At 44.5% G+C, this 25,742-nt stretch overlaps 1 protein-coding gene across 1 annotated transcript in view; it reads left to right on the plus strand.

Annotated features, from left to right (window-relative positions):
* Positions 1 to 25,742, plus strand: part of LOC142939743 (dihydropyridine-sensitive L-type skeletal muscle calcium channel subunit alpha-1-like) — a 141,505-nt gene that overhangs the window by 91,742 nt on the left and 24,021 nt on the right. Inside the window, exons 29-36 of the mRNA XM_076082876.1 lie at positions 2,300 to 2,347; positions 3,687 to 3,713; positions 3,810 to 3,935; positions 4,021 to 4,086; positions 5,560 to 5,651; positions 7,931 to 8,090; positions 8,181 to 8,308; positions 14,186 to 14,282. Of these exons, the coding sequence (XP_075938991.1) occupies positions 2,300 to 2,347; positions 3,687 to 3,713; positions 3,810 to 3,935; positions 4,021 to 4,086; positions 5,560 to 5,651; positions 7,931 to 8,090; positions 8,181 to 8,308; positions 14,186 to 14,282 (744 nt within the window). The remainder of the gene's footprint in view (positions 1 to 2,299; positions 2,348 to 3,686; positions 3,714 to 3,809; positions 3,936 to 4,020; positions 4,087 to 5,559; positions 5,652 to 7,930; positions 8,091 to 8,180; positions 8,309 to 14,185; positions 14,283 to 25,742) is intronic.

The raw sequence follows: 25,742 nt of genomic DNA on the forward strand, positions 1-25,742 counted from the left end.
GTTGTAGGTTTATGACTTGAAGTTGGCTATCCGTCAGTGCTGTCCAAAAATTAGCTACAATTTAAGAAAAGATGGGAGCAGAACTATGATTTCTCAGCGGCTGTTATGTGTAGCAAGTGCAGAAGTAAGGGGCTGTGGAGGGACAAGGGCGCCGCGGGGATGAAGCCAATGACAACAGCTCTTAGAGGGCTAAGCCTATAAAACACAGAAATCTGCTGTTAGCCTAATATTTACCAAGTCCAGCACCTGATGATAATATCATTAGTTTTGCAGGTATCCTGTCTATAACCACAGTACTAAAAACATTTTGAAAAGTCGATCGACAACAGAGCTCAACACACTAAAAACACAAGAAAATGTTGATCGTTTGGAATATGATGCTTACATGAGCCATATCAAATTCAGAATATTTTCATATTTGGAATAATAGTGGAATATGAGTGTGCATGTAGACCTAGTCAGTGTAGCCTTTACGGAGGTCTTTTCGGCACCCGTAAACAAATAAAAGAGCCCTTACACAACTGGAATAATCTAAAACCATGGCAGGACTCAACAAATATAACTTTTCCTTTTGTGTTCTTAAGTAGTAGTTATATCTGATGATCAGATAAATCAGACGATTAAAGCTTCTGCCATTCACAGTTTATGTAGTTCCTCAGTACTAACCACATTCGTCATTGACATTTAAATTATGTTTTATATTTATTGTAGGCTACATCAAAGTCAATTGCTATAATCCTGACATGATGTTGACAAGTGCAAACCACTGTGTGTATATATATATATATATATATATATATATATATATCAGTGTGATTAGACACAAAACCGTCCATATATTAATTGAAACAACTGGTGGTTTTAACGGAGCACAGTGCTGCGGCTTTGACAACTGTCACTCCAGAAGCGAACCCCGAGCCTATAATTATCTGACAGATATACAGGGGAAACTATTGTCTTTGCCTCATATGAAAATGAAAAACATTTGAAAATTATGTTTTCAAAATATTTAATATCATTAAGAATTATGGAGGAAACTACATCTGAGAAGATTATCACAGACAGTCTATGTGGTGTTGTCCTATCATAAAGAAGATCATTAAATCAAAATAATTTGGGAGATAGAGAATGAGCTGAAAAGTGAAACCAGATCAGATCTAACAGTACGCTGTATAAACTGGGAAGGCTGCTAAAAAGATAGATTTTTTGGAATGTTTGTGTTTTCTCCTTTGTATGTGTTTTTATCATGAAAAGTTGCCACTATGTTGTCTGAAAAAGTTGAAGAAAGGGAACTTAGAATTCGAAAAGGATTGGAGAAAAATTAGAATTCACTCTCATGCAGTCCATGCCATCGAACCTCAGTTCATATACCTGCCTGACCAGACAAACGTACTAACCATACAACTAAACTGCACTCTCAATTGTGTTTCTGGGGAAACATTTTTTCTCAAATTGAAACAAAACAAAACATGATACAAAAGTACTTGGTTAGGTTTAAGCAACAAAACTACTTGTTTCACTGTGGACACAACCAGCTGTCTCCTGGTGAGAGGTCTGTGTTTTTTGACCTATCCAACACCAGACCTCCTTCCCCATGTCAACATCAAAAGAAAACGTAATTCACGACAAAATATGTTTACCTTGAAACTCATTTCACAACGTAGTTTTGTTGTATAGGAACGTTATTCTTAGGAGACCGACAGTCACACCAGTTGCACCCACATCACAAAGCTGTCGTGTTGAATGCGTGTAGTTTATGGTATGCTGAATGGATGAAGATCTTAACTTGTATTTATATCATTGTGTGTGTGTCTCAAATATACAAAATAGTATTTTGTATATTTAGTTTTGAATGAATTGAGCAAGAGTTTTGCTCAACAACACAATAACTAGCGCTCTACTCTTCCACTCACCACACTCCGGAGGTCTCTCAAGACAGTTGACCTTCTTTGCATCCATATCCAGGACATATTTACAAATTCTGAGAAGCACTTTATGCAGTGTTGGTTATTCGTAATGTAGTATAATTGAAATGAAAATAGTTGAATTGCACCTGTTATTGTTATTTGGCAGTCTTCAGAATGCATACAGTAAATCTTGATAATACATGCAGTAAATGGTGCATATGTGTCCATATATTTTTATGAATGGTGACATTAATGTTTTTCTTCTCTGCTGTCCATGTTCATGCCATCATCTCCCACTGTCACTTATTTTTGCCACAGGCACACCTTTAGCTGAAAGCTCTCCTTCTTTACTCAATGACATCACTTCTCAAATTTGTGTTTCCCTCCGACAGGCAGCACTTGCCTCCTCTGGAGGACTTTACTGTCTCCATGGCTGCACTGTAACTATTCAATTGCTTCAGTTTGGCATGAAATTCACATTGCATGAATTGTTAGTGTTATACTGACAATGGTGTTTAAAAGCCAGGGCCCTTTTACTACACATTTTACTAGCCTTCTTAATAGTGCATAATACCAGACTGGGATCATATCGATGGCCTCTGAACATGGTGACCCCTGAGTCAGCTGCTTGTAGCCAACTGTTACGACTGGTGAACAACAGGGAAAATAAGGACTCAATTGCATGACCAGAACGCAGGATAAAGTGTAGGTAAAAACATCTTTACTTGTCAGCAGAAGTTCGGTACATGGGTAGGCAGTCAGAACAGACAAACAAATCAGACAGGGATCAGGCAAAAACAGGGTCGAGGAAAAACGGGCGGAGATATCAACAACCAGGAACATAACACTATGAAATCGCTGGAGCGCTTGACACAGAGGACAAAGACGAATTGGCACAGAGACAGGGGAAATACAGAGTTTAAATACACTGGGGAAGTGATTAGACACAGGTGGGATCAATCAGGGGCAGGGAAGACAATCACAGTGGTGGAAAAACATGCAAAGGCAGACAGTGAAGTGATCTGAAACAAAAGAAAACAAGAAACACTAATAACTGATAAAATAAGGAAAACATGACAGGACGAGACATGACAGCTAACGGTGCTGACAGAGCTAACCGGGGAACCGGAGGAGACGCTGTTGGTTTGGACGGCGTTATCCGCCGTAATTGCTGTATGAGAGCAGTGAAGAGTGGTGGTCGTGCGCTATCCAGTGGGGCATGCACTAAAAGGCTCGCGGCCGGCCAGCTATGTGAACAAATCAAGGAGAAGCTCTGATAACAACGCACCCAGAGGGAAAGAGACTTCATTCTGTGCACAAGTAGACAGCTGATGTTAAGAAGCTCAAAACGGTGTGCAAGTGCCTTTGCTTTTAAGTACTGCTTTGGGAAATGAGTGTCAAGATTTAAAACCGTTGATAGAAATTTCCATCAGGGACCATGATGTCCTGGACTTTGTCGTGTTATCTCTGACAATGTATACGCTTGTATTGTGCATTGTTATCCTTTAATTGACGGGACACTGGAGCTAATTCTTTCTAGTTTGGCTCAGCACCAATAATACATGCATGTTGAATATCTTCTGTTGTTTGAACAAGCTCAGACAAAAGCATTGATCTGCCTCTCATGCAAAAGTTTCCTTTATGAAATGATCAGATGCGTTGACACTAAAGTTTGAAATGTGAGCAAAAGAACAGTTTGGAAGCACGAACCAAAAAGTGTGTTTGTGAAAGCCATTTGTCAGAAGGCAGCAGTAGCAAAAAACATGTGTGTTTCTGCAGGAAGTGGATCCCATGCAAGCAATTGCGGTGAGTTGCTTTAATTTTTCTTGAATTCAAGTTTTGTGGAATTTAGGAGTTGGCACTATGTGATGTACAATTTGTTCTCTATGTTTCTCTGAAAAGTCTTCTGAGAACATGAGCGTGTCAGTAACATTCTTCAGACTGTTTCGTGTCATGCGTCTCGTGAAACTTTTGAATCGCTCTGAGGGGATACGGAATCTTCTGTGGACCTTCATCAAATCCCTTCAGGTCAGTACCATCTCTCAGCAAAATTCAGCCTGTGGTTTAGCATCAACATGTCTCTCTGACTGTGCTATTGTTCATTGTGTTGCAGGCTCTTCCCTACGTGGGCCTGCTTATTCTCATGCTGTTCTTTATATATGCTGTGGTTGGAATGCAGGTACACACACACACCACCCATTATTGTTAATTATATTATGGCCACTGAGTATTTTCAATTCTGATTGGCTGGATGGTGTGGATTAGTAACCAGACACCTATGACATACTGTAAGTATTTGATTGCAGTTTGCTATTGTTTGAAACAAAGGTGATGATATTGCAACCCTAGTTCTATAAGCACAGGCGGAGCCCTACACTGGACTCTATAAGTACTATTCTCATCCAATCACGCCTCAAAAAATGTGCATAAGCGTCAATCCGGACGTGCCTAACCAAATATGTGCGGACTCCACAGTATAGAAGGCAGCACACACCACTGTCTGTTGACTGCTGTGACAACCGACAAACACGCTACACTTTTCATCAGTCCTGTGTTGTTCCAGCAATTACTGACCCTGAAAAGGATGAACAGATAGGGCGCCAACCACGATGCTGCTATATATGTCCTTGACACTCGGTGCGCTTAACAAGGCCACTGACACTGCCACACTGCGTGTAAAAAAATAGTGGGTTGGTCGCTTCCCACTTGCCAACAGGTTTGCGAGATGTACTGACAAATCCATCTCCCCAGAAGTTTCATGGATAGGGCTCCCAACGGCCACACCCTCCCCGAAGCACTGAACAACTCAGTGTGTCTGATGGGGGCTGTGCATTCAACATAACACGCCAACGCTCAAACTGGGCAAAGCCGATGTAACTTTTCTTTCCTCTGTCCCGCATGGGGTGGAAGACAAAAATCAGCCAGCTGTATAACCTTTGACCTAAAATAACTCCTTAAATTCTTGGGAACAAAGAGGGATTTGGCCTGAGGGTAGCCTATTACGGTCACCACAAAGCAGCAAAAATTTTTTTTTTTAATTAAATGACATTTTGTTTACATGTATAAGCATGCTCAATTAGATACTGAAGACAATCTTCCTGGTTTTGTTGCTAAAACTAGGTGGAAGCAATTATAGAAAAAAGCATAGCAGAACCAACTACAGTCTTTAGGGTGGCCCTCCATATTTATGCAGTGACATGCCAAAGTTGAATGCTTGTAGATATTGTCATAGCAGAAACACTATAGCTGCTCTGCTAACAGACAGTCTTGTCTGACTATAAAATTACTATAATACCAGAGCTCTCCTTCAGAATGAGACTTGTGGTCGCAAGTTTTATTCCTCCAGAATCTCCAGCTCTCTTCCGTTACATCTTCAGCTGCGTCCTGGACTACGTCGACCAATAACAACACGTTAACCCCACATGGCACACCTATAGTCCCCACGGATGTAGAAGGGTTGTGATTGGCCTGTCCAAATCCAGGACATGTAAGGGGCGAAGCACTGCCGTTCTTTAAAAAAACGTTGCATTTAGTAATCCCTAGACATTCAGTAAGCGGACATGTTGGATTGTCTGGTATCACGCAAAGCCAGTGTAAACCAGGTTACCCGATGCAGGTGCTATTAATAACATGACATTCTTTTTTCCTGCAGATATTTGGTAAAATTGCATTGGTTGACGGCACATACATCAACAGGAACAATAACTTCCAGACATTCCCACAGGCTGTGCTGCTGTTATTCAGGTTGGTGGTCTGTCCACAGCTAGTACTATTCAATTCAGAGAATGTTGTGAAAAGTTAAATGACTTGTTGTAGAATGTAACCTTTTAATGCTCTCACTCAGGACAGAGCAACACCATGCATGTAATTACATTTCATACTACATTTGGGTATAAAGAAAATAAAAAAAATAAAAAATCCACACTACCACACACTCAACTGATCTATTGATCACGCAGTTTTTCATTATAATTATACACTTTTATGGGACGTGGGAATGTCACAGTCACAGATTGTCACTTGTGCTTGGATGCCAAGCTCAAAATGGCGTGTCTTATCTAATATAAACCTTTCAGAAGGCAAACCCAAGAGATTTAGGGGGAGGATGTGGCTCAGTGGGTAAAGCAGGTTGCTCTTAAACGCAAAGTTGGCAGTTCAATTCTCAGCTCCTACTGTTTGCATGTTCAAGTGTCCTTGAGCAAACCCCACACTGCAGCCCACTGCTTAGGATACATTAATGCAGAGGTCAAATTTGAGAATGCTTGGTGCTGAGAGTTTTTCTCTCCTTCTGGTTAACTTAAATTAACTGAAATCACAATGAGCTAATGCACGGATCGTGACACAAGTGAAGGAAAGTACTTTAAACAGGCATCAAGTAAGACCTCTTGTTTATTTACCAACAAAGGCAATGAAGGCATTCAATGTAGTCACAGAGTAGTCATTAAATCTCCTCGACATGACAGCAAAACATAATACCACGTTCGCCGTGAAATATAAATGGGAATATGGATAAGTTTCAAGTAAAACTGACTTCTGGTTTGTCAGGGGTTTTGTTCTTTTAGCTAATGCAGCTAATTTGTCTTTAGTTTTAGATAAGCATATTAACTCTGGAACTGGGAAAGATACCTAAGACCATTGTTGGGTAACTTTACTTACATTATGTTCAAAATAACTTGTTATATTACACTGCCATCAAAAAGTAACGTGTTACGTTACAGCTTTACCTACAGAGAAAAGTAATTTGTTAAGAGTACTTTTGAATTACCAAAAATGAACACTGATTCTTTCTACATGTTGGTTATATTGGTCCCGGGGATGACTCTTCATTTGATATTGGTAGCATCTCCTCCAACACCTAACTAGCTTTAAACTCGTTAATTTCCTTGGGAGTGACAGACGAAAGCCGTTTTGTTTCCTGGTCGGAGGTGATCGTCCAAAAGTCCACTGCACTTAATCTAATTCCCATGCTTCCCTTTACTATGTTGATGAATGTATTCTGTCATATGCCATTAGTGCTCAAGTAATTCAAATGGAAAAATAACAAATTAAGACAAAAAACTAATTGCGAAATTCATGGCAGCTACATCATGCAAATGTTTAAGATGAGTCAAAATAGCCCATTCACTGGGCTATTGTGACTCATTTCTAGTCCATATGACCTCACTCTATCTAAATCGTTTTCTCATTTCTCTGGTCTAACGTGTTCAATATCTCTTGTCTAACCTGACCTTTTTCTCATTTCATAAGGCTAACGGGAAATTTTGTCATTTCGCTGGTCTAACGTCAGCCCAACTATCCTTTTCTCTGGTCTATTGTGACCCCAATTATCATTTTCTTTGGTCTAACATGACCCTAACTATCCTTTTCTCTGGTCTAACGTGAGCCCAACTATGCTTTTTTTGGGTAGAACGTGACCCCAGCCATCCTTTTACTCTGGTCTAAGATGACCCTAGCTATCCTTTTCTCTCGTCGAATGTGGCCCCAACTATCCTTTTCTTTGGTAGAACGTGACCCTAACTATCTTTTTCTCTGGTCTAACGTGACCCCAGCTATCCTTTTTCTCTGGTCTAACGTGACCCCAACTATAGTTTTTATCTGTTCTAACGTGACCCCGACTATTCTTTTCTTCGGGCTAATGTGACTTTCGTAAACCTTTTCTCCCACGCTCATATGCATGTTTGCCAATATATGATGAATTAGAATAGCGACTGCATTATTAAGTCAGTACTTGCAGGAGAAATCTCAGTTTTAAATTGTAGAAATATTGACTTTTAGAAATGTCATTAACACTCTCTGTAAATGTAATAATGCTGGTACAGTTTTACTCAAAATGAAATCAGAGCTGTCATGCTAATGATAAACTTACTAATTAAGTAGCACAAAATGAAATCCCTTTCCTAAAGCAAACACTTAACAAGAAAGCAATGTCAGCATGAGTACTGTTGTATTGACCGATTTGCTTTTCAGTGCGAGTATCAGGTCAGAGATGTGATGGGAGACATTTTGATATCTCGGTTGTGCAGATGTGCTACAGGGGAGGCATGGCACGAAGTGATGTTAGCTTGTATGTACGGGAAGAAATGTGACCCCAAGTCGGACTACTTGCCTGGGGAAGAGTTCACCTGTGGATCCAACTTTGCCATCATCTACTTCATGAGTTTCTACATGCTCTGTGCCTTTTTGGTAAAATAACACACGTTCACAATTGTATTGTTTCTATACTGTACATCACTGCTCCTGGGTTATTCTTTTCATTGATTCTATCCTTCCCAGATCATCAACCTATTTGTGGCTGTCATCATGGATAACTTTGACTACTTGACACGTGATTGGTCTATCCTTGGCCCCCAACACTTGGATGAGTTCAAGAAAATATGGGCAGAATATGATCCTGAGGCAACGTGAGTGTTTTTACATTGCAGTCATTTAGCAGACGCCTTTATCCAAAGCGACTTACAATAAGTGTATTCAACATAGGTGTTCAAGAGAACTACCAGTCACCAGAAATCATAAGTGCAGCTCCTTGTTTACACAAGCATTTAAGAGCATGAACCAGAGCAAAAGTACGGTGCAGAAACAAACTAATACGAATACAATAAGTGCAACAAACTAATACGAATACAATAAGTGCTAATACAATATAATAAGTGCTAAGTGGAAGGCTCTGGGTAGTACTTCTTGAAGAAGTGAGTTTTCAGCCTGCGCCGAAAGATGGGCAGCGACTCTGCTGTCCTGACGTCAGTGGGGAGTTCATTCCACCACTGTGGGGCCAGGACAGAAAACAGCCGTGACCGGGTCGATCGGCCGCAGGGACCTCTGAGCGACGGGGCAACCAGTCGCCCCGAGGCAGCAGAGCGAAGTGGTCGGGCGGGGGTGTAGGGCTTGACCATGGCCTGGAGATAGGAAGGAGCTGTTCCTTTCACTGCCCTGTAGGCTAGCACCAGAGTCTTACACTGGATGCGAGCTCTTACAGGGAGCCAGTGTAGAGAACGGAGAAGGCAAGTTGTGTGGGAGAACTTGGGGTGATTGAACACCAGACGAGCTGCAGCTTTCTGGACAAGCTCCAGAGGTCTGATGGCCGACGCCGGGGCTCCGGCAAGTAGTGAGCTGCAGTAGTCCAGGCGGGAGATGACAAGAGCCTGGATTAGCACCTGCGCCGTCTCGTCAGTGAGGAAGGGGCGAATCCTCCTGATGTGTTTGTGTCTGTATGTGTCTGCTTCTAAGAGGAGAATGGCAGAGGTCTGGTAATTATTCTCTAAAAACCCACTGTCTCTCTGCATTTGAATAACGTGAAACTGATATGCATATAATGCATAGGCGCACAGCCGCAGGAGTATAAATCAGGCACAAGGTGTTGAAGATGTGCTGGATTAGACGACTGGAGAAGGCAGAGTGTGTGGCAGTCACCGCAGTGCTCTGCGTCTATGCTCATTGCAGCGATTTACCAATGTAGACTTACTGAATTCTGAAATCATACTTATTAGTATTATAGTATTGTATTAGAAGGTATTATTGAAGTTTATTGATGTTCTGTTTTGCAATCATTTAACTCTATTGATATGTCATCTATTATCTTTGATTTCTACAATATATGATGGTAATTTTATCAGTTAGCTTAGTTAAGGTGCAAGATACGAGACAGGGAGCAAACACTAAATACTATGGCAAACGTGTTGAAAGAGTTTACAGTGTCAACCAAAGAGGGAACCATGGGTGGCAACTTGGGCGAACCAAGCTGAAAGAAGCCAATCTCAAGGTAGGAGACAGAAGGCTGGTGGGTTTATCGGGAATCAGACTGGTAGGTCGGAGGCAGCTAGGGTCGGCCACAGGATTTCAGTCCGGATGAAAGTGCTGGATAGTCTTGCATAAGTGATGAAGAACAATCTGGCAATGAGTGAGGGAGCAGGAGAGGCTTTAATCGTGGCTTGATTGGAGATGGGAAGCAGCTGTGTGAGCAGGTGAAAGAGTTGACTGATGATGAATGGAAAAGTACTGAATAGGACTGGGTGACTATGAATGCAGAATTGTTGCAGTAGTAGGGTCCTTTGAGCTCTTTAAAATATGATGGTGCCTTACCATTTAGGGCTTTCTAGTTGAGGAGAAGGATTTTAAATTATGTTCTGGATTTTACAAGGATCCAAAGCAGACAAGCTTATAAACTGTTGATTCAACCAAGACAGCTTGAAAAGGTGGGTCTCGGTCTCGCCAATACTGTCCAATCAATCAGTTACCTGTCTGTATAACTTCATATTTATTCCTCTTGGTTTGTTTCTAAAAAGGCAGTGTGAGCAGGAACCGGACCAGAAGTAAAATGTCATGTCAAAACGTTTCTTATTTTTCTCATGCTGAGGACAAAATAAACCCAATTTAGGGTGTGAAAAAGATATGAAGCACATACAAAAGTGGTGTATGAATGGGTGTGAATGGGTGAATGAACATGTAGTGTTTCAGCGCTTTGAGTGGTCAGAAGTCTAGAAAGGCCCGGTTAAAAGCACAGAGATGGTGCCAGGATGCGATTGAGATATGACTCATGAGCAGATTATCATAGTTTATAAAAATGCAGCACAGTAACAATACACATGTGCATAACGAAGATCTACTGATGCACATTCAACTTGCCTGTTGGACCCGTTCATCCGTCACTCTGTTTGTCACTGTCAGTAGAGAATCCAGTCTGCGATGGAGTTCATACACTTAACTGATGAACCAAAGAAGAATTGTAGAGTAACACTGGGTTTTAGATCAATCTACATTTTTCAATTACGTCTACACTACACTGTAACATTTTATTTAAATAAAAAATATGATGATCGACAGTCTTCAGGGTGCTTTTATTCCATTGGATAGTCTTTTCCTGTTATGCCGTGTTCACACCAAAAGCGCACGTTGATCGCATCATTCGCACCACGTTACTCGCGAGGGACCATTTGTGGTCATTCGCGTGATTCGCGCTAGACGTACCGGAGAGGGGGCGTGGCTTATCGCCCTGGAAGCCGTTATTAACTTAAGCCATTTATTTCGCCATCAACCATGGAAGAAATAACCTCTTTCTGCTTAGTACTTGTTCTGGAAGTGCCAGATATCCCAGGAAACTAAACTCCTTCTTATCTGGGTTTATAACATCATCCGGAGGAGCTCTGTGGATTTCATCGAGGTGTATTCACTGTGTCTAGCAAGCCACATGTCGGCTGGTTTACTCCAGCTGTACGAACACAAAATATACAGATTTTGCTGTGATTTAACTGCAATAAACGGACAAAAGGGATGCCGAAATAACTACGTAATGATGCCAATTTGTAAAAAGTTTGAATTCATGTTTTGTTAGCTCTCTACGCAAGACGATAAGCAAATAACTTTTAAAATACTTGTTTTCTCAATGGAGCTTGGATCGATCAGTGCTATTCTATGTAGCAGCTCCATCAACACGTAAATATGGTAGCGTCTTTTTCATTGTTTGTACAAATATACATACAGTTTCATCCGGTCTCTACTAATATGAGGTATCGTAGAGCTCTGGGTGCCCACCTACGGTTACAATATGTTTTTCCTGATTCAACAAAGTCAGGACGTCAGTGATGACAGGGGGAGCATCTCAACGCTGATAGGCTATTGCGCTGCAGCATGACGCGTTTTTTTCGCCCGAGTTGAAATTTTTTAATTTGCGTCATCGCGATTGATGCGAATTTGTATGTAATCTACTTGCGTGAATAATTCGCGCTGCATTTGGTGTGAACAGGGCATTACAGCAGCTCACACATCTTGCTGCATTGCTTGCACACTGCTGTATTTCACCCAGCAGGTATGGACATTTTTTTTTTTTTATTAGTCATGTTTTCAAAAGTTTTGTGAGTGTTTCTAATTTGTGGAAAGTAAATGTCCCTAATGACTCGGTACAGCTGGCAGGCAGTTAAAAATTGCAGCTCAGTTTCCACCTCATGTTGTGTGCAGTGTGTTTAGTCTGTCCTCTTTAGAAGCCTAGTACAGCCAAGTTTGTATTTAGTGTTGGCTTAGTCATTGTGGTCAGATATTCTGCCACTGTGTTTCTGGTAGATTCTCTCCAATGTGTCAAGTAGTTTTCTTTTGTTTTCTTATCATTTGGTTAAGTCGTATAGGGTGTACCTGGTGTTAGAGTGCAGTGTCTAAATTTGGTGTTTGTCCCATTAAGTTGAATATTGGTTAGCAAGTTAATGCCTGACCTCACTGGTATGAAGGGAAATAGGTTATTTATCAGAGTCCAATTTTTGAAGCCAGATTTTAATTGGGATTTTCAACATGACATTCCTTTTGATGGAGTAAAAAGCCATTATTGCCTTGTCTCTCAGGTTGTTCACAGTATAGTTGAAGTTTACTTTGGTGCTGATGTTTGGACCGAGGTAGATATAGTTTGTTGTGTAGTCTAGGGCAACCGTATCAAGAAATTATCATATTTGTCTTAGATTCTCTGTCGAGGCCCAGGTCTGGGAGATCAAGGTGTTGATGTACTTGTGCTTTGGTTGGAGAGGAGCATCAGATCATCTGATTTCAGTGTCAAACTCAAGGGCCGCGGGCTGAATCTGGCCCGCCACGTCATTTTATGTGGCCAGCCAGCAGAAAAGAAAAGTTAGACTTGAAAATAAAATTTCCCCATGGTTGAAATTATGAGATAGAAAGTCATAATTATGAGATAGAAAGTCATAATTATGAGATAGAAAGTCAAAGTTATGAGATAGAAAGTCGAAATTATGAGATAGAAAGTCGAAATTATAAGATACTTAAACACAATAGTCATAGAAGCAGCTCTTTGGCTGGTTACTGTACATTTGACATAGAAATGTATTGTGAGTACATTGAAGACTACTTTAAACGTGACTTTACAACACATGAAATACTTCAATTTCTTGCTGTTTCACATGGGATTATACTGAGCAAATGCACCCTTGAAAGGATTTTCAGCAAGAAGCAGCTCTGGCGTAGAAAGAATAAAACCAATGTGGCTGAGGTGGCAACCAAAAGTGCCATGGGGATATTTTTATTATCAAGTCAAATTTTTCATAAATACTGTTCAGTTGAACAAAACCATTATCTCCTCTTGGACGCTTTTTCTTTTTTGTGGACTTTTTGAGTTTGATAAAGAGAATTACCTGAGTTGCCCAGTAGAACAATAAAACGTGACCTTTTTCTGGAACCTTTGATTTTTGCCTATTTCTGTTAATTACCTTGCACCACCCTAGCCTGCCATATTGAAGTGTACTACTTTTTTTATACATTATTAGATACTCTGCCAAACCTTCAATTTTAGAGGAAGCTCTAGTGGCCAGATCTTTTTCATAATCAACAGCTACAACCGGTCACACATCCAGTTGTACAAAATGTCTACAACTGTCAGTGTAGCGGGAGTAATACTAATGGGATTACATTACAGTCATTTTAGCAGACGCTTTTATCCAAAGCGACTTACAATTCAGATTCTATCACATTTCTACACCGTAGGCACAGCTACAGGAGCAATTTTGGGGTTAAGTGTCTTACTCAAGGACACATCGACATGCGACTAGCAGAGCCGGAGCTTGAACCGCCGACCCTCTGATTGAAAGACGGCGCTGCTATCCACTTAGCCACAATCACCCCGAGATGAAAAAGTGATTGAGTTTAAGAACTACTGCCACTTATAACTTTGAGCAATGAGTTAATTTCAAAATACTTCAATGAAACACTTTCAAATCATCTTCTTGTCTTTCAAAAATGGAGGAGGAGCATCCTCCACCTCTATAAACCAGCTTCCTCTGGTTGGTCTTGAGTTGAGTCGAAAAATGGTTAGTGTACTATATTAACTATATATGCAGCCATTCCTCATATTCTCCACTATTCGCTGATATTTTACAGAAATATTCATGTTTCTCTACAGATGGATGTTTTGTAGGACTAAAAAGGTGCAACGTGTAAGATATGGCCACATGCTTCAAACAAATAAGGGGCATCATTTCTCCTCTGATGAAATTTAGATGTGTAAATTCAAATAGTATGGATCCAGTAGCAGTTATCTGCAAACTTATAATCTTCATGTGAGGCGTCAGACTACATTGTGTTTGCAGTGCCACAAACTGAGGGCAGTACTGCTCATGTACATATTGATAGTTTCTTTACTAGATTAAATCCAAAGTGTATATTGTATTTTAATGTTGTCCTCCCTGCCACCAGGAGACTACTTTGCAAGGAGGAGAGTGTACCGCAGCTCTGGGAGACGGACTGTCTGTATGTGTGTCAGTATAAAATCCTTTATTTTATATTTTGTCTTACAGGGGGCGTATTAAGCACCTTGATGTGGTGACACTGCTACGAAGAATACCTCCTCCTCTGGGTTTTGGCAAGTTTTGTCCACACCGTATCGCCTGCAAGGTGAGAAAACAATGTTTAGCCTGATGTCAGGTGTCACATGGCAATCCTAATGTAATCAAGTGTTTTGCTCTTCAGTGAAATGGTGGTGAGTTTGGAATAAACCTCTGTGTGGTTCTTCCAGTTCCAGTGTACTAAGGACAGAAATAAATCACAAAGTAGGCAGCCCTTTGTTTTTAAAAGCAGAAGAGATAATGCTCTATTTGAACAAAGGCAATGTCTTGTAGATTTAAAAGCTTTCTAACTTGCCACTGGTAAGCATCTGTTCATTTGGTCAATGACTTAAGGCAGCTCAGGGTTGTGAACAGTAAGTTTAAGCTATTTTTATTTTAACAGGGCATGGTGAGAATCTTGCTATGTTTTGTTGTTGTTTTTTCATTATTTTACATTGCTATATATATTTTGTGATTGGACAGTTGATCTTTTTTTTCTTGCACCTTCCCCTAGAAATTAATTTCTAATTGTCACAATGGGAAACAGCTGTTCGGTTATTAAAGACAAAAGACTAAAATTGCAATTTAATTGTATTGTATTTCACTGAACTTTTCTCTGTGATTTGGTTTTATTTAGGGGACATTTTATCAACAAATTGCATGACAACAGCACAAAAGTAATCATCAGTTGAACTGGGCAGTGTGTACTGTAAAACCCATGGAGTAAACTGTTGTTGATAATTGGAAATAACAGTTTTGGAATTGTAGATCATGTAAAATGTGTTGCACACATATTGATGCAAATTTTCTATTGGAAGGAACAAAGTCCTTCTATGCTTATTGTTTTTTTACTTGGTGTCTATGAATCCAGTTTGAGATATATCATAAGAATAGCAACGTTTGGATGTATTACATGAAACAAAGGTCATGAATAAGCCAACGGCAAAGGCACACTTCATTTTGCATTTCCTATCATGAGATATTAGGACAGGCTTCAGGCCGTGCAGAATGAAGAGCTTAGTGCATAATACAAAGGGCAAAGTTTTGTCAAATTGAGCATAAACAAAAGGTTTTTACAATCTCAATTGTTTACCTTCTTCAAATGTCCACTTTAAAACATAATGGAACCAGGCCATTTCCCCCAAATCACAGACATGTGGATTGCTTCATCCCGATTACCATGTGAGAGCAACTCCCAGCTATCAGCCAGACTGGAAAGTGACCTGCCCTACAAAAATGAGCCACACACAGCAATTGATAATTATATCTAGAAGATTTTATTTCTCAAAACATCCGACTCTATATTAATAAACATTAGAATAACAATAGGTCCTACGCTCTGACTAAGTCGGTGCTCGTGCCCTAATAATAATAAAATTTATTTATAGAGCGCTTTTCACAGACAGAAAATCACAAAGTGCTTAACAGAACAGAAATTTAAAAGCACAATGTGACCATAGGGTCAATAAATTACATACACAGAGAGAAAAAAAAAGAATTTAACATATTTTAAGAGCAGGTCTAGGACATGGGTTTTTACTCAAATGCCAGCCTAAAAAGGTGGGTTTTGAGCTGTTTTTTGAAAGTATTCACAGAATCTGCGAGGCATAGAGTCGCAGGCAGAGCATTCCACAGCCTCGGCGTCACTGCCTCAAAGGCTCGGTCACCACGGGTCTTAAATCGTGTGCGTGGAACTGACAGAAGACCTAGAGCGTTTGACCTGAGAGTGCGGGTGGGTGAATATGCGTGAAGTAGGTCAGCTACATAAGTAGGAGCCTGACCGTGTAGTGCTCTGTAAGTGATGGTGAGAATTTTGAAGTGTATCCTAAATGCTACAGGGAGCCAGTGGAGAGATCGGAGTATGGGGGTGATGTGAGACCGTCGATTTGTCCTGGTGAGTAATCTGGCGGCAGCGTTTTGGATTACCTGCAGACGGTTAAGAGCAGCTACACTGAGTGATGTGAAAAGTGAGTTACAGTAGTCAATGCGAGAAGAGATAAATGTGTGTATGATCTCTAGCTCAGGTGTTGATACTACAGATCTCAGTTTACTGATATTTCTTAGATGGAAGAAACATGATCTGGACAGCTGCTTAACATGGGGGTCAAACGACATGGATCGATCAAAGAAAATCCCTAGATTGCGCAGGTTGCAATGGGCAGCAGAGGAGAGTGGACCAATACTCTGCCTGATCATAAGGACAAACTCATCTGGAGCAATAACTAGGACCTCCGTCTTAGTGTCGTTGAGTTGTAGGCAGTTTTCTGCCGTCCAGTCTCTGATGGCATTGACACAGTCCAGGAGCCTAGTTAATGTGAATGCCTCGCTGGGTTTGAATGACAGATGGAGTTGGATATCATCTGCATATAAATGATAGGACACATTATAACTTTTTATAATCGGTCCCAAAGGTAACAGATAAAGGGAAAATAACAGAGGCCCCAGAACCGAGCCCTGCGGTACGCCACAAGACAGTGGAGAGGTAACAGACACAAAATCACCCACAGAGACATTGAAACTTCTGTCATTGAGGTAAGACGTGAACCAGTCTAACGCTATGCCAGATATGCCAACCCAATCACGTAGCCTCTTAATCAGGATGTTATGGTCTACAGTGTCGAACGCATAACTGAGGTCCAGAAGAACTAGCACAGAGCAGTCACCTGCATCAGAACACATGAGAATGTCATTTGAAACCCTCAGGAGAGCGGTTTCAGTAGAGTGTTGTCTGCTGAATGCCAGACCTAATAGCTGTTATCTTATCATTAAAATATGTAAGGAATTTGTTGCAATTGTCAACAGAACAGCATGGTAATGTAGAGACAGACAGTGAAACAATTCTCTTAATTGTGTCAAACAAAATCTTGGGATTTCTCTTTGAGGAAGAGATTAAGTTGGCAAAACAAGCAGTTCTAGCTTCCTTTACTCCAGCATTAAAGGAAACTCTGAGGTCTTTGAGATATGAGCGATGCACTTCTAGCCCAGTGGCTTTCCATAGCCGCTCTGTCCTGCGACACTTCCGTCTCAAGCTGCAGACAGCGTCTGTCATCCACGGAGAAGTGTTGTAGGCAGCCCTAGTCCTTTCCTTAAGGGGTGCCACTTTATCCAGCAAAGTGGTGCAATGTTCATTAAAAGACTGTATCAAGAGTTCAACATCATTGAGATTTGTGTTAATATCCCAGCAGAAGTGCATAGAGAACTGATCAGCTGTACTCTGAGTAATAATGCGGGAGTGGAATGTTTGTTTCAGACACAACGGGTCAGCATCGACAGAAAGATCAAAGAAAATACATTTAGGGTCACTGATCAGTAGGTTCTCACAACGGGTATTATCAATATCAAGACCCAGGGAGAACACAAGGTCCAAGGTGTGACCACCCCTGTGAGTGGCGCCAGAAACATGTTGCGTGAAATTAAAAGATTCAGTAATATTGAGAAACTCGGTGGCACCGCAGTCTGTGGTATCATTGATATGCAGATTAAAATCACCAACCAGAAGCACTTTGTCTAGCTTGATAATAGAGGTCAGAAAGTCTGCGAACTCTGATAAAAACTGACCTGCAGGACCTGGAGGTCGGTAAATTAAAAAACAGTAAAACGGCTTTAGCCGGCCCACTTTAGTCAGCTGTAGTTCAAAAGTAGCATAGGATTCTGTGCTCCCCAATTGGTAGGAAAACTGATTCTTCCAGACCACGGCGAGACCTCCACCGCGGCCTGTTAAACGCGGTGTCCCAACATAAGAACAGTCCACAGGGCAGAGTTCATTGAAATGGATGCATTCCATATTCCGTTGCCAGGTCTCAGTCAGAAATAAAAAAGTCATTTAAAATGTTAGCCTTGTTTGTTACAGAGTGTGCATTAATCAGACACATTTTGATGGGGGAAGACACTGTGTCGTCATCAGCACAGGAAGCTTTGGGGGTATGTGCAATAGGACGGATCACTCGTGCAACACCTCGAACCCGACCATAACTAGGGCGTGAGCGCGAGTCTGTGATTCTCACGGGAATGTTCATGGGTCGTGGAGTGGAAGTTACGGTAGAGGCTAGGGAGAGAGTAGTAGGAGACACTCTATGCCGCCAGGGGGAGGTAGTGTTGCTTGTAGGGGATGAATGCAGCTGATGAATGAACGTAGAGGAGGAGTGACAGAGGACAGGGGATCCAGGATCATGTGTGCCAGGTGTAAACAGTCAATCATGTGAATAGGAGTGAACAGCATGCTGTAAATTAGCCGCTAGCAGGCGGCTACCCAGCTTGTTAAAATGAATACCATCGTTCTTAAAAGCGGAAGAGCGGTCCCAAAACAGATTCAAATTGTCAATGAAGCTCACGTTGTTGGTCCTGCAGGCGGCCTGGAGCCAAGTGTGGAGGCAGAGGACTCTGCTGAACCGCTGTGATCCACGGCCGAGTGTTGGAGTTGGACCACTGACAAAAGCAGACAGTCCACAGCTGTTTAAAAAGTGTAAAAGATTTGTAAAATCAATCTTGGTCAACTCAGACTGGTGGATGGCTGTATCGTTGATTCCCACATGAACGATAATTCGCCGAATGGTAGACGGGAGGGCGTGCAGCAGGCCAGGCAGTTTCAGCAGGATGTCTTGAGCCGTTGCTCCGGGGAAACAGTGTGTGGCCGCGTTGAAGAAACAGGTATTCCTGATTATTGAGTCCCCGACTATCAGTGTCGTCGGGGCGAAGAGGGGACCAGGCGGCAACACTGCGCGTGTAATATGCTTGGATGGAGGCGAGGATTTAACCAGTGGTGGCGGAGTGGACGAGCAAGGACTGAGAGAACGGGGGACCGAAGCTCGCCGTGGTGCTGGTGTAAAGCACGGTTTGGAGCGGCGAGTCCTGGTGCAAGAGGAGTGCTCAGTAATGACTGGCGTAGGGATGTCGGGGGACCCGGGGCTGTGGGTCCTTTGAGGCGGCAGCTGGGATGGTGTAGGAAGCTGGGAGTCCCTAGCCAGAGGAGGGAAGTCATGTAGGGCAAGGGCGTCATATCCATTCTTCAGCTGGACATCGAAGTTATGGGGTGTAGGAGAGGGATGTCTCCCTATCCGGCTGCTGCGAGCACAGACCAGGGTCCAGGGCTCGTGATGTGATGGAGTGGAGCTGACCAGGGCTTTAGGCTTAGCTCCGAGCCGTAGCCAAGAAGCCTCAGGAGCTGTGACCGGAGGAGGGGCCGCGGCAGCAGGACTGGAAGCGATGGAATCATGCACACGGTCGCTGGCTGTGTCGGTTTGTGCTGGACCGAAGATGATGGTGTCCATGAGGTTCTCAGCATCCTGGATCCTGTAGAGCGTGGATATTCTTCCTTCCAGCTCTGTGATTTTATCAACCAGGCGGGCGCAGCTGACACAGGCAGATGGAGAGGTGAGTGGAGCCACAGCAGATCTGGTGGACAATTGGGCTCCAGCCCGTAGTCCACAGCCTTGTCCAGGTATTAGCAAAGGTGGAAGCTGATTCACAGATGGTCCCGTTTTCAGTTTGACGTGTGTAGACACTCTATATCTGTGGTCTCCGTAGCGTTAGCTAGCTTCAGAGCCCAGGGCTAACAAACAAGCCAGTAGTAGCCCAGCAGGCTAACCGATCTGGGGAACGCAAAAACCTAAGAGGTCTAGTATGTGTTGGCTGACATCGTACTACTAGTTCAATTGACACAGATCAGAACAGCTAGGATCTCAAAAGTATAAGGCAAAAAATGTGGCCAAAACTGGAGAGTATAGGTCCTACGCTCCAACTACGTCGGTGCTCGAGCCCTAATAATAAACATTTGAAGAACAATAGGTCCTACGCTCCGACTACGTCGGTGCTCGGGCCCTAATAATAAACATTTGAAGAACAATAGGTCCTACGCTCCAACTAAGTCGGTGATCGGGCCCTAATAATAAACATTAGAAGAACAATAGGTCCTCCACTCTAACTATGTCGGTGCTCGGGCCCTAATAATACGAATAATAAACATTTGAAGAACAATAGGTCCTGCGCTCCAACTACGTCAGTGCACGGGCCCTAATAATAAACATTAGAAGAACAATAGGTCCTCCGCTCCTACTACGTTGCTGCTCGGGCCCTAATAATAAACATTTGAAGAACAATAGGTCCTCCGCCCCGACTACGTCGGTGCTCGGGCCCTAATAATAATAATAATAAACATTAGAATAACAATAGGTCCTCCACTCCGACTATGCCGGTGCTCGGGCCCTAATAATAAACATTAGAATAACAATAGGTCCTCCGCTCCAACTACGTCGGTGCTCGGACCCTAATAACCGTTATTTATTTCCATGTTATTGTTTGTTAAAGCCTGAGGCCATGTACACACTACGTTTCCATTTGAAAACGCATATGTTTTGCTACGTTTACACTCCAGAGGACGGATAAGTTTGAGAATTCCAGGGTGCCTCTTCGTGTGGACGTCGTAAATGCATACATTTGGAAATGATCACGTGTTCACTACTTGATTAGTTCTTAGCAGTCACGACGTGTCCTTCCCTGATTCGTCACACCCCTATCACGTGACCCTTACCTGGAAATTCACAAACAGCCTTGATTACCGATCGACTACCAGGTTAATTCAACATGGACAACTGAATACAGGCGTTGCTGACCTTGTTGTCTTTACTAGCAGCTGTTCAGTTAAATTTCTTCGGAGGAAGCAGCTGTAAATGGAGCGATTAGCGAGCAGCGTGTCCAGCGGTGTTATCAGACCTACGGAGCGGCCGTCTGAAGCGGTTAGAGGCCTTGAGGATGATGGACACAAAATGGAGGACTTTCCTGTCCTTATTAATGCTTATTTTGTTCTGCACAACTATTGTGAAGTCCGCAGATGAAATGTAAAAGAACAAAAGCAGTAATTGCTCTCCAGTAGGACAGAGACTTCAGCCTCCAGCAGAGCTATGAGTGAGAACAGACAACAATGAACAACAATGGAAACGAGTGAGAGACGTGTGTTGACCACATTCATGGACCCATAATCTAGTAAACCTTTATGTGTAAGTGTTCATTTTAAAGTAAATTTGATGTGTGAGAGACCCGCAGCAGTGTAGCTAAGTCTGAAAAATAAAACGTCTAAAACGTTCCACTAAATGTGTCTGTTTGAGTTTATAGAGGAAGATTTTAGAAAAGATCTTAAGTATCAAACACGACCTTTCATTATTAAAGACTACTTTATCATTCGGTTGTATTTTTTTAATTTAGCAACCAATCTACTTCCTGTTTACACCGGCACCCGCATGCCCAGTGTATGTGAATAGTCACGTGATATTCGTTTTCAGGTGTTTAGTCTGGACAGAGATAATTTCTAAAACGATGCTGAAACGCTGAGTGGACGGAGATCGTTTTGTTTGTTAAAACTCTGTTTTTAAACGAAAATGTATTAGTGTGGATGTAGCCTCAGGGAGCCGCAACAGAGGGGCTGAAGAGCCGCATGCGGCTCCGGAGCCGTGGGTTGCCGACCCCTGGTCTAGAGTGTGAAGGTGACGTGCTTGAAGTACAGCTGCCAGACAGATTTGCCATATTTCTAAATGAGTATGATGTTCAGTACAGTAACAACGTTGTTAAATTAGTTTAATATGTAGGACCTCACGGTCGGCTTCTCCGCGAATCGCCACCTTAACGTGGTGGAGGAGTTTGAGTGGCTCAGTGATCCTGGGAGCTATGTTGTCCGGGGCAGTAGCCCCTGGTAGGGTCTCCCAAGGTAAACAGGTCTCAGGGGAGAGCCCAGACTAAGAGCGGTTCAAAATGACCCTAATGATAAGCAGCCCACAGTCTTCAGCCACGGACCAGGGAAACCGGGGCACCCTCCCGGAGCCAGACCCAGGAGGGGAGCTCGTCGGCGAGCATCTGGTGGCCGGGCCTTCGCCCATGGGGCCCGGTCGGGCTCAGCCCGAAGAAACAACATGGAGCAGCCACCCTGTGGACCCACCACCCGCAGGGACAAGCATCGGGTTCGGGTGCAATGCAGACCGGGCGGCGGGTTAGGCCAGAGGCCTGGGCGAGCCAATCGCCGGCAGCATAGACTAGCTCTAGGGACGTGGAACGTCACCTCGCTAGCGGGGAAAGAGCCAGAGCTGGTGCAGGAGGTGGAGCGATACCAGCTAGATATAGTTGGACTCACCTCCACACAGAGCACTGGCTCTGGAACCAAGCTCCTGGAGAGGGCTTGGACTTTGTCCTTTTCCGTAGTTGCCCAGGGTGAGAGGCGCCGGGCGGGAGTGGGGATACTCATGAGCGCCGCTGTGTTGGAGTTCTCCCCGGAGAACGAGAGGGTTGCCTCCATGCGCCTACGGGTTGCGGGGAGCAAGGCGCTGATTGTGATTTGTGCTTATGCACCAAACAGCAGTTCGGAGTATCTGGCCATCTTGGAGTCGGTGGGAGGGGTTCTGGAAAGGGCGCCGCCTACCGACTCCATAGTTCTCCTGGGGGACTTCAACGCTCACGTGGGCAATGACGGAGAAACCTGGCGGGGGTGATTGGGAGGAACGGCTTGCCCGATCTGAACCCGAGTGGTGTCTCGTTATTGGACTTCTGTGCTAGCCACGGTTTGGCCATAATGAACACCATGTTCGAACATAAGGTGGCTCATAAGTGTACCTGGTACCACAACACCTTAGGCCGGAGATCAACTTTGTAATCGTATCATCTGATTTGCGGCCGTATGTCTTGGACACTCGGGTGAAGAGAGGAGCAGAGCTGTCAACTGATCACCACCTGGTGGTGAGTTGGATCAGATGGCGGGGGAACCAGTTGGAAAGACCCGGCAAGCCCAAATGTGTAGTGAGGGTGAACTGGGAACGTCTGGCGGAGGACCCTGTCCAGGAGGTCTTTAACTCCCACCTCCGGAAGAACTTCTCACACATCCCGAGGGAGGTTGGGGACATGGAATCCGAATGGACCATGTTCAAAGCCTCTATTGTGGACGCGGCCGCTAGGAGCTGTGGCCGGAAGGTCATCGGTGCCTGTCGTGGCGGCAACCCGAAAACCCGGTGGTGGACACCGGAGGTGAGGGAAGCTGTCAAGCTGAAGAAGGAGACCTTCAAGGCCTGGTTGGCCCAGGGGTCTACTGAAGCAGCTGAGAGGTACCGGCAGGCCAGAAGGGCTGCAGCTGCGGTGGTCGCAGATGCTAAAACTCGGGCATGGGAGGAGTTCGGGGAGGCCATGGAGAAGGACTTTTGGTTGGCCTCAAGGAGGTTCTGGCAAACCATCCGACGGCTCAGGAAGGGAAAGCAGGGCTTACCCCAGGCTGTTCTCAGCGGAGGGGAGGGGGGGGGAGAACTGCTGACCCGGACGGGGGACATCGTCGAGCGGTGGAAAGAGCACTTTGAGGAACTCCTAAACCCGACCAACATGTCCTCTGCAGAGGAGGCAGCGCCTGAAGACCTAGGGGGGGGCTCACCCATATCCCTGGCAGAGGCCGCTAAGGTAGTTAAAAAGCTCCTTAGTGCCAAGGCGCCGGGGGTGGATGAGATCCGCCCTGAGATGCTGAAGGCGCTGGACACAGTTGGGCTGTCTTGGCTGACACGCCTCTTCAATGTCGCATGGGGGTCGGGATCAGTGCCCTTGGACTGGCAGACCGGGGTGGTGGTTCCCATCTTCAGGGGGGACCGGAGAGTGTGCTCGAATTACCGGGGTATCACACTACTCAGCCTCCCAGGGAAGGCTTATGCCAGGGTCCTGGAAAGGAGGCTCCGACCGTTTGTCGAACCTCAGATTCAAGAGGAGCAATGCAGATTCCGTCCCGGCCGTGGAACAGTGGACCAGCTCTTTACCCTCGCAAGACTACTGGAGGGGTTCTGGGAGTTTGCCCAACCAGTCTACATGTGCTTTGTGGACTTGGAGAAGGCTTTCGACCGGGTCCCTCGGGGGTTCTTGTGGGGGGTGCTGCGGGAGTATGGGGTGCCGGACCCGTTACAACAGGCGATCCGGTCTCTGTACGACTGCAGTAGGAGCTGTGTCCGCATTCTCGGCAATAAGTCAGACACGTTCCCGGTGGGTGTTGGCCTCCGCCAGGGCAGCCCTTTGTCACCGGTCCTGTTCGTGACTTTCAAGGACAGGATATCTAGGCGCAGCCTGGGGGCGGAGAACGTCAAGTTCGGGGGTCTCGGGATCGCCCCTCTGCTGTTTGCAGATGATGTGGTCCTGTTAGCCTCCTCGGATCGTGACCTCCAGCCTTCACTGGGGCGGTTTGCAGCCGAGTGTGAAGCAGCGGGGATGAGAGTTAGCACCTCCAAATCTGAGGCCATGGTGCTCTGCCGGAAACCGGTGGATTGCTCCCTCCAGGTGGGGACGGAGTGCCTACCTCAAGCGAAGGAGTTCAAGTTTGCCGGAAGGCAAAGCTCTCAATTTACCAGTCGGTCTACGTTCCGACCCTCACCTATGGTCACAAACTCTGGGTCATGACCGAAAGGACAAGGTCACGGCTACAAGCGGCCGAAATGAGTTTCCTCCGTAGGGTGGCCGGGCTCAGCCTTAGAGATAGGGTAAGGAGCTCGGTCATCAGGAGGGAACTTGGAGTCGAGCCGCTACTCCTTCACCTCGAAAGGAGTCAGCTGAGGTGGTTCGGGCATCTAATTAGGATGCCTCCTGGACGCCTCCCACTGGAGGTTTTCCAGGCACGTCCAACTGGGAAGAGACCCCGGGGCAGACCCAGAACACGCTGGAGAGATTACATCTCCCAGCTGGCCTGGGAACGCCTCGGGATCCCCCAGAATGAGCTGAAACATGTTGCCGGGGTGAGGGAAGTCTGGGTCAGCCTGCTTGGCCTGCTGCCACCGTGACCTGACCCCGGATAAGCGGAGGAAAATGGATGGATGGATGGATGGATGTAGGAGTAACTAAAGCATTATATTGGTGATTGTTAAAGGCAATGTGATGTTCACAGGAGCAGTATGTGTTCACGGTTCAGCGAGACAGAGGTAACTGTGCATGTTGTGGCAACCCGGGGGACGTGGAGGCAAGATTCAGAGATAAAACAGGTGACTCAGAGACAGTAACCATGTAACAAAAAGTGTCCTTTAATAAACAGGTTAGGTTAAAGGGGGATAGGGTCAAACTCAACAAAAGATTCCTCCCGGTCAGGGTCTTTGGCCTTCAGTCTACACCCAGTGTGAGACGATTCCTCCGTCCTGTTTGGGCAGAGCAGAGGAGAGAGGTGAGTCCGCTGAATTACCTCCGGTCTGCTGAAGCTCCTCTCCAGAGGTTCAGGAGATCCTTGTATTCTTCTGCCCAGTCTGTCTGCCGCTGCTGCTTCACAGCCCTGGGAACATATGCTCATTCTAATTAGCTCATGGGCTGCAGGTGTGACCACTGCCACGTGCCTAGTGGCTGGAGCACCTGCACTGGATAGTATACTCCCTCTATCACCTCCCCCAACCTGAGCTTGGGGATCCGCCTCCTGTGCTGTGTCTGCTCAGCTTTTCCCCCTGGTTTGCCACAATGTATAAGCATCGGTTAATAAACTGGTGCACGACTAAACAACAGAAACATTACAAGCAAGTTGAACCTGAGAAACTCTATTCATACACTCACACAC

Source organism: Anarhichas minor, unplaced genomic scaffold (genome assembly GCF_050575085.1).
Source record: "Anarhichas minor isolate MPS153535 unplaced genomic scaffold, ASM5057508v1 ptg000110l, whole genome shotgun sequence".
In the NCBI taxonomy this organism is placed as follows: Eukaryota; Metazoa; Chordata; class Actinopteri; order Perciformes; family Anarhichadidae; genus Anarhichas; species Anarhichas minor.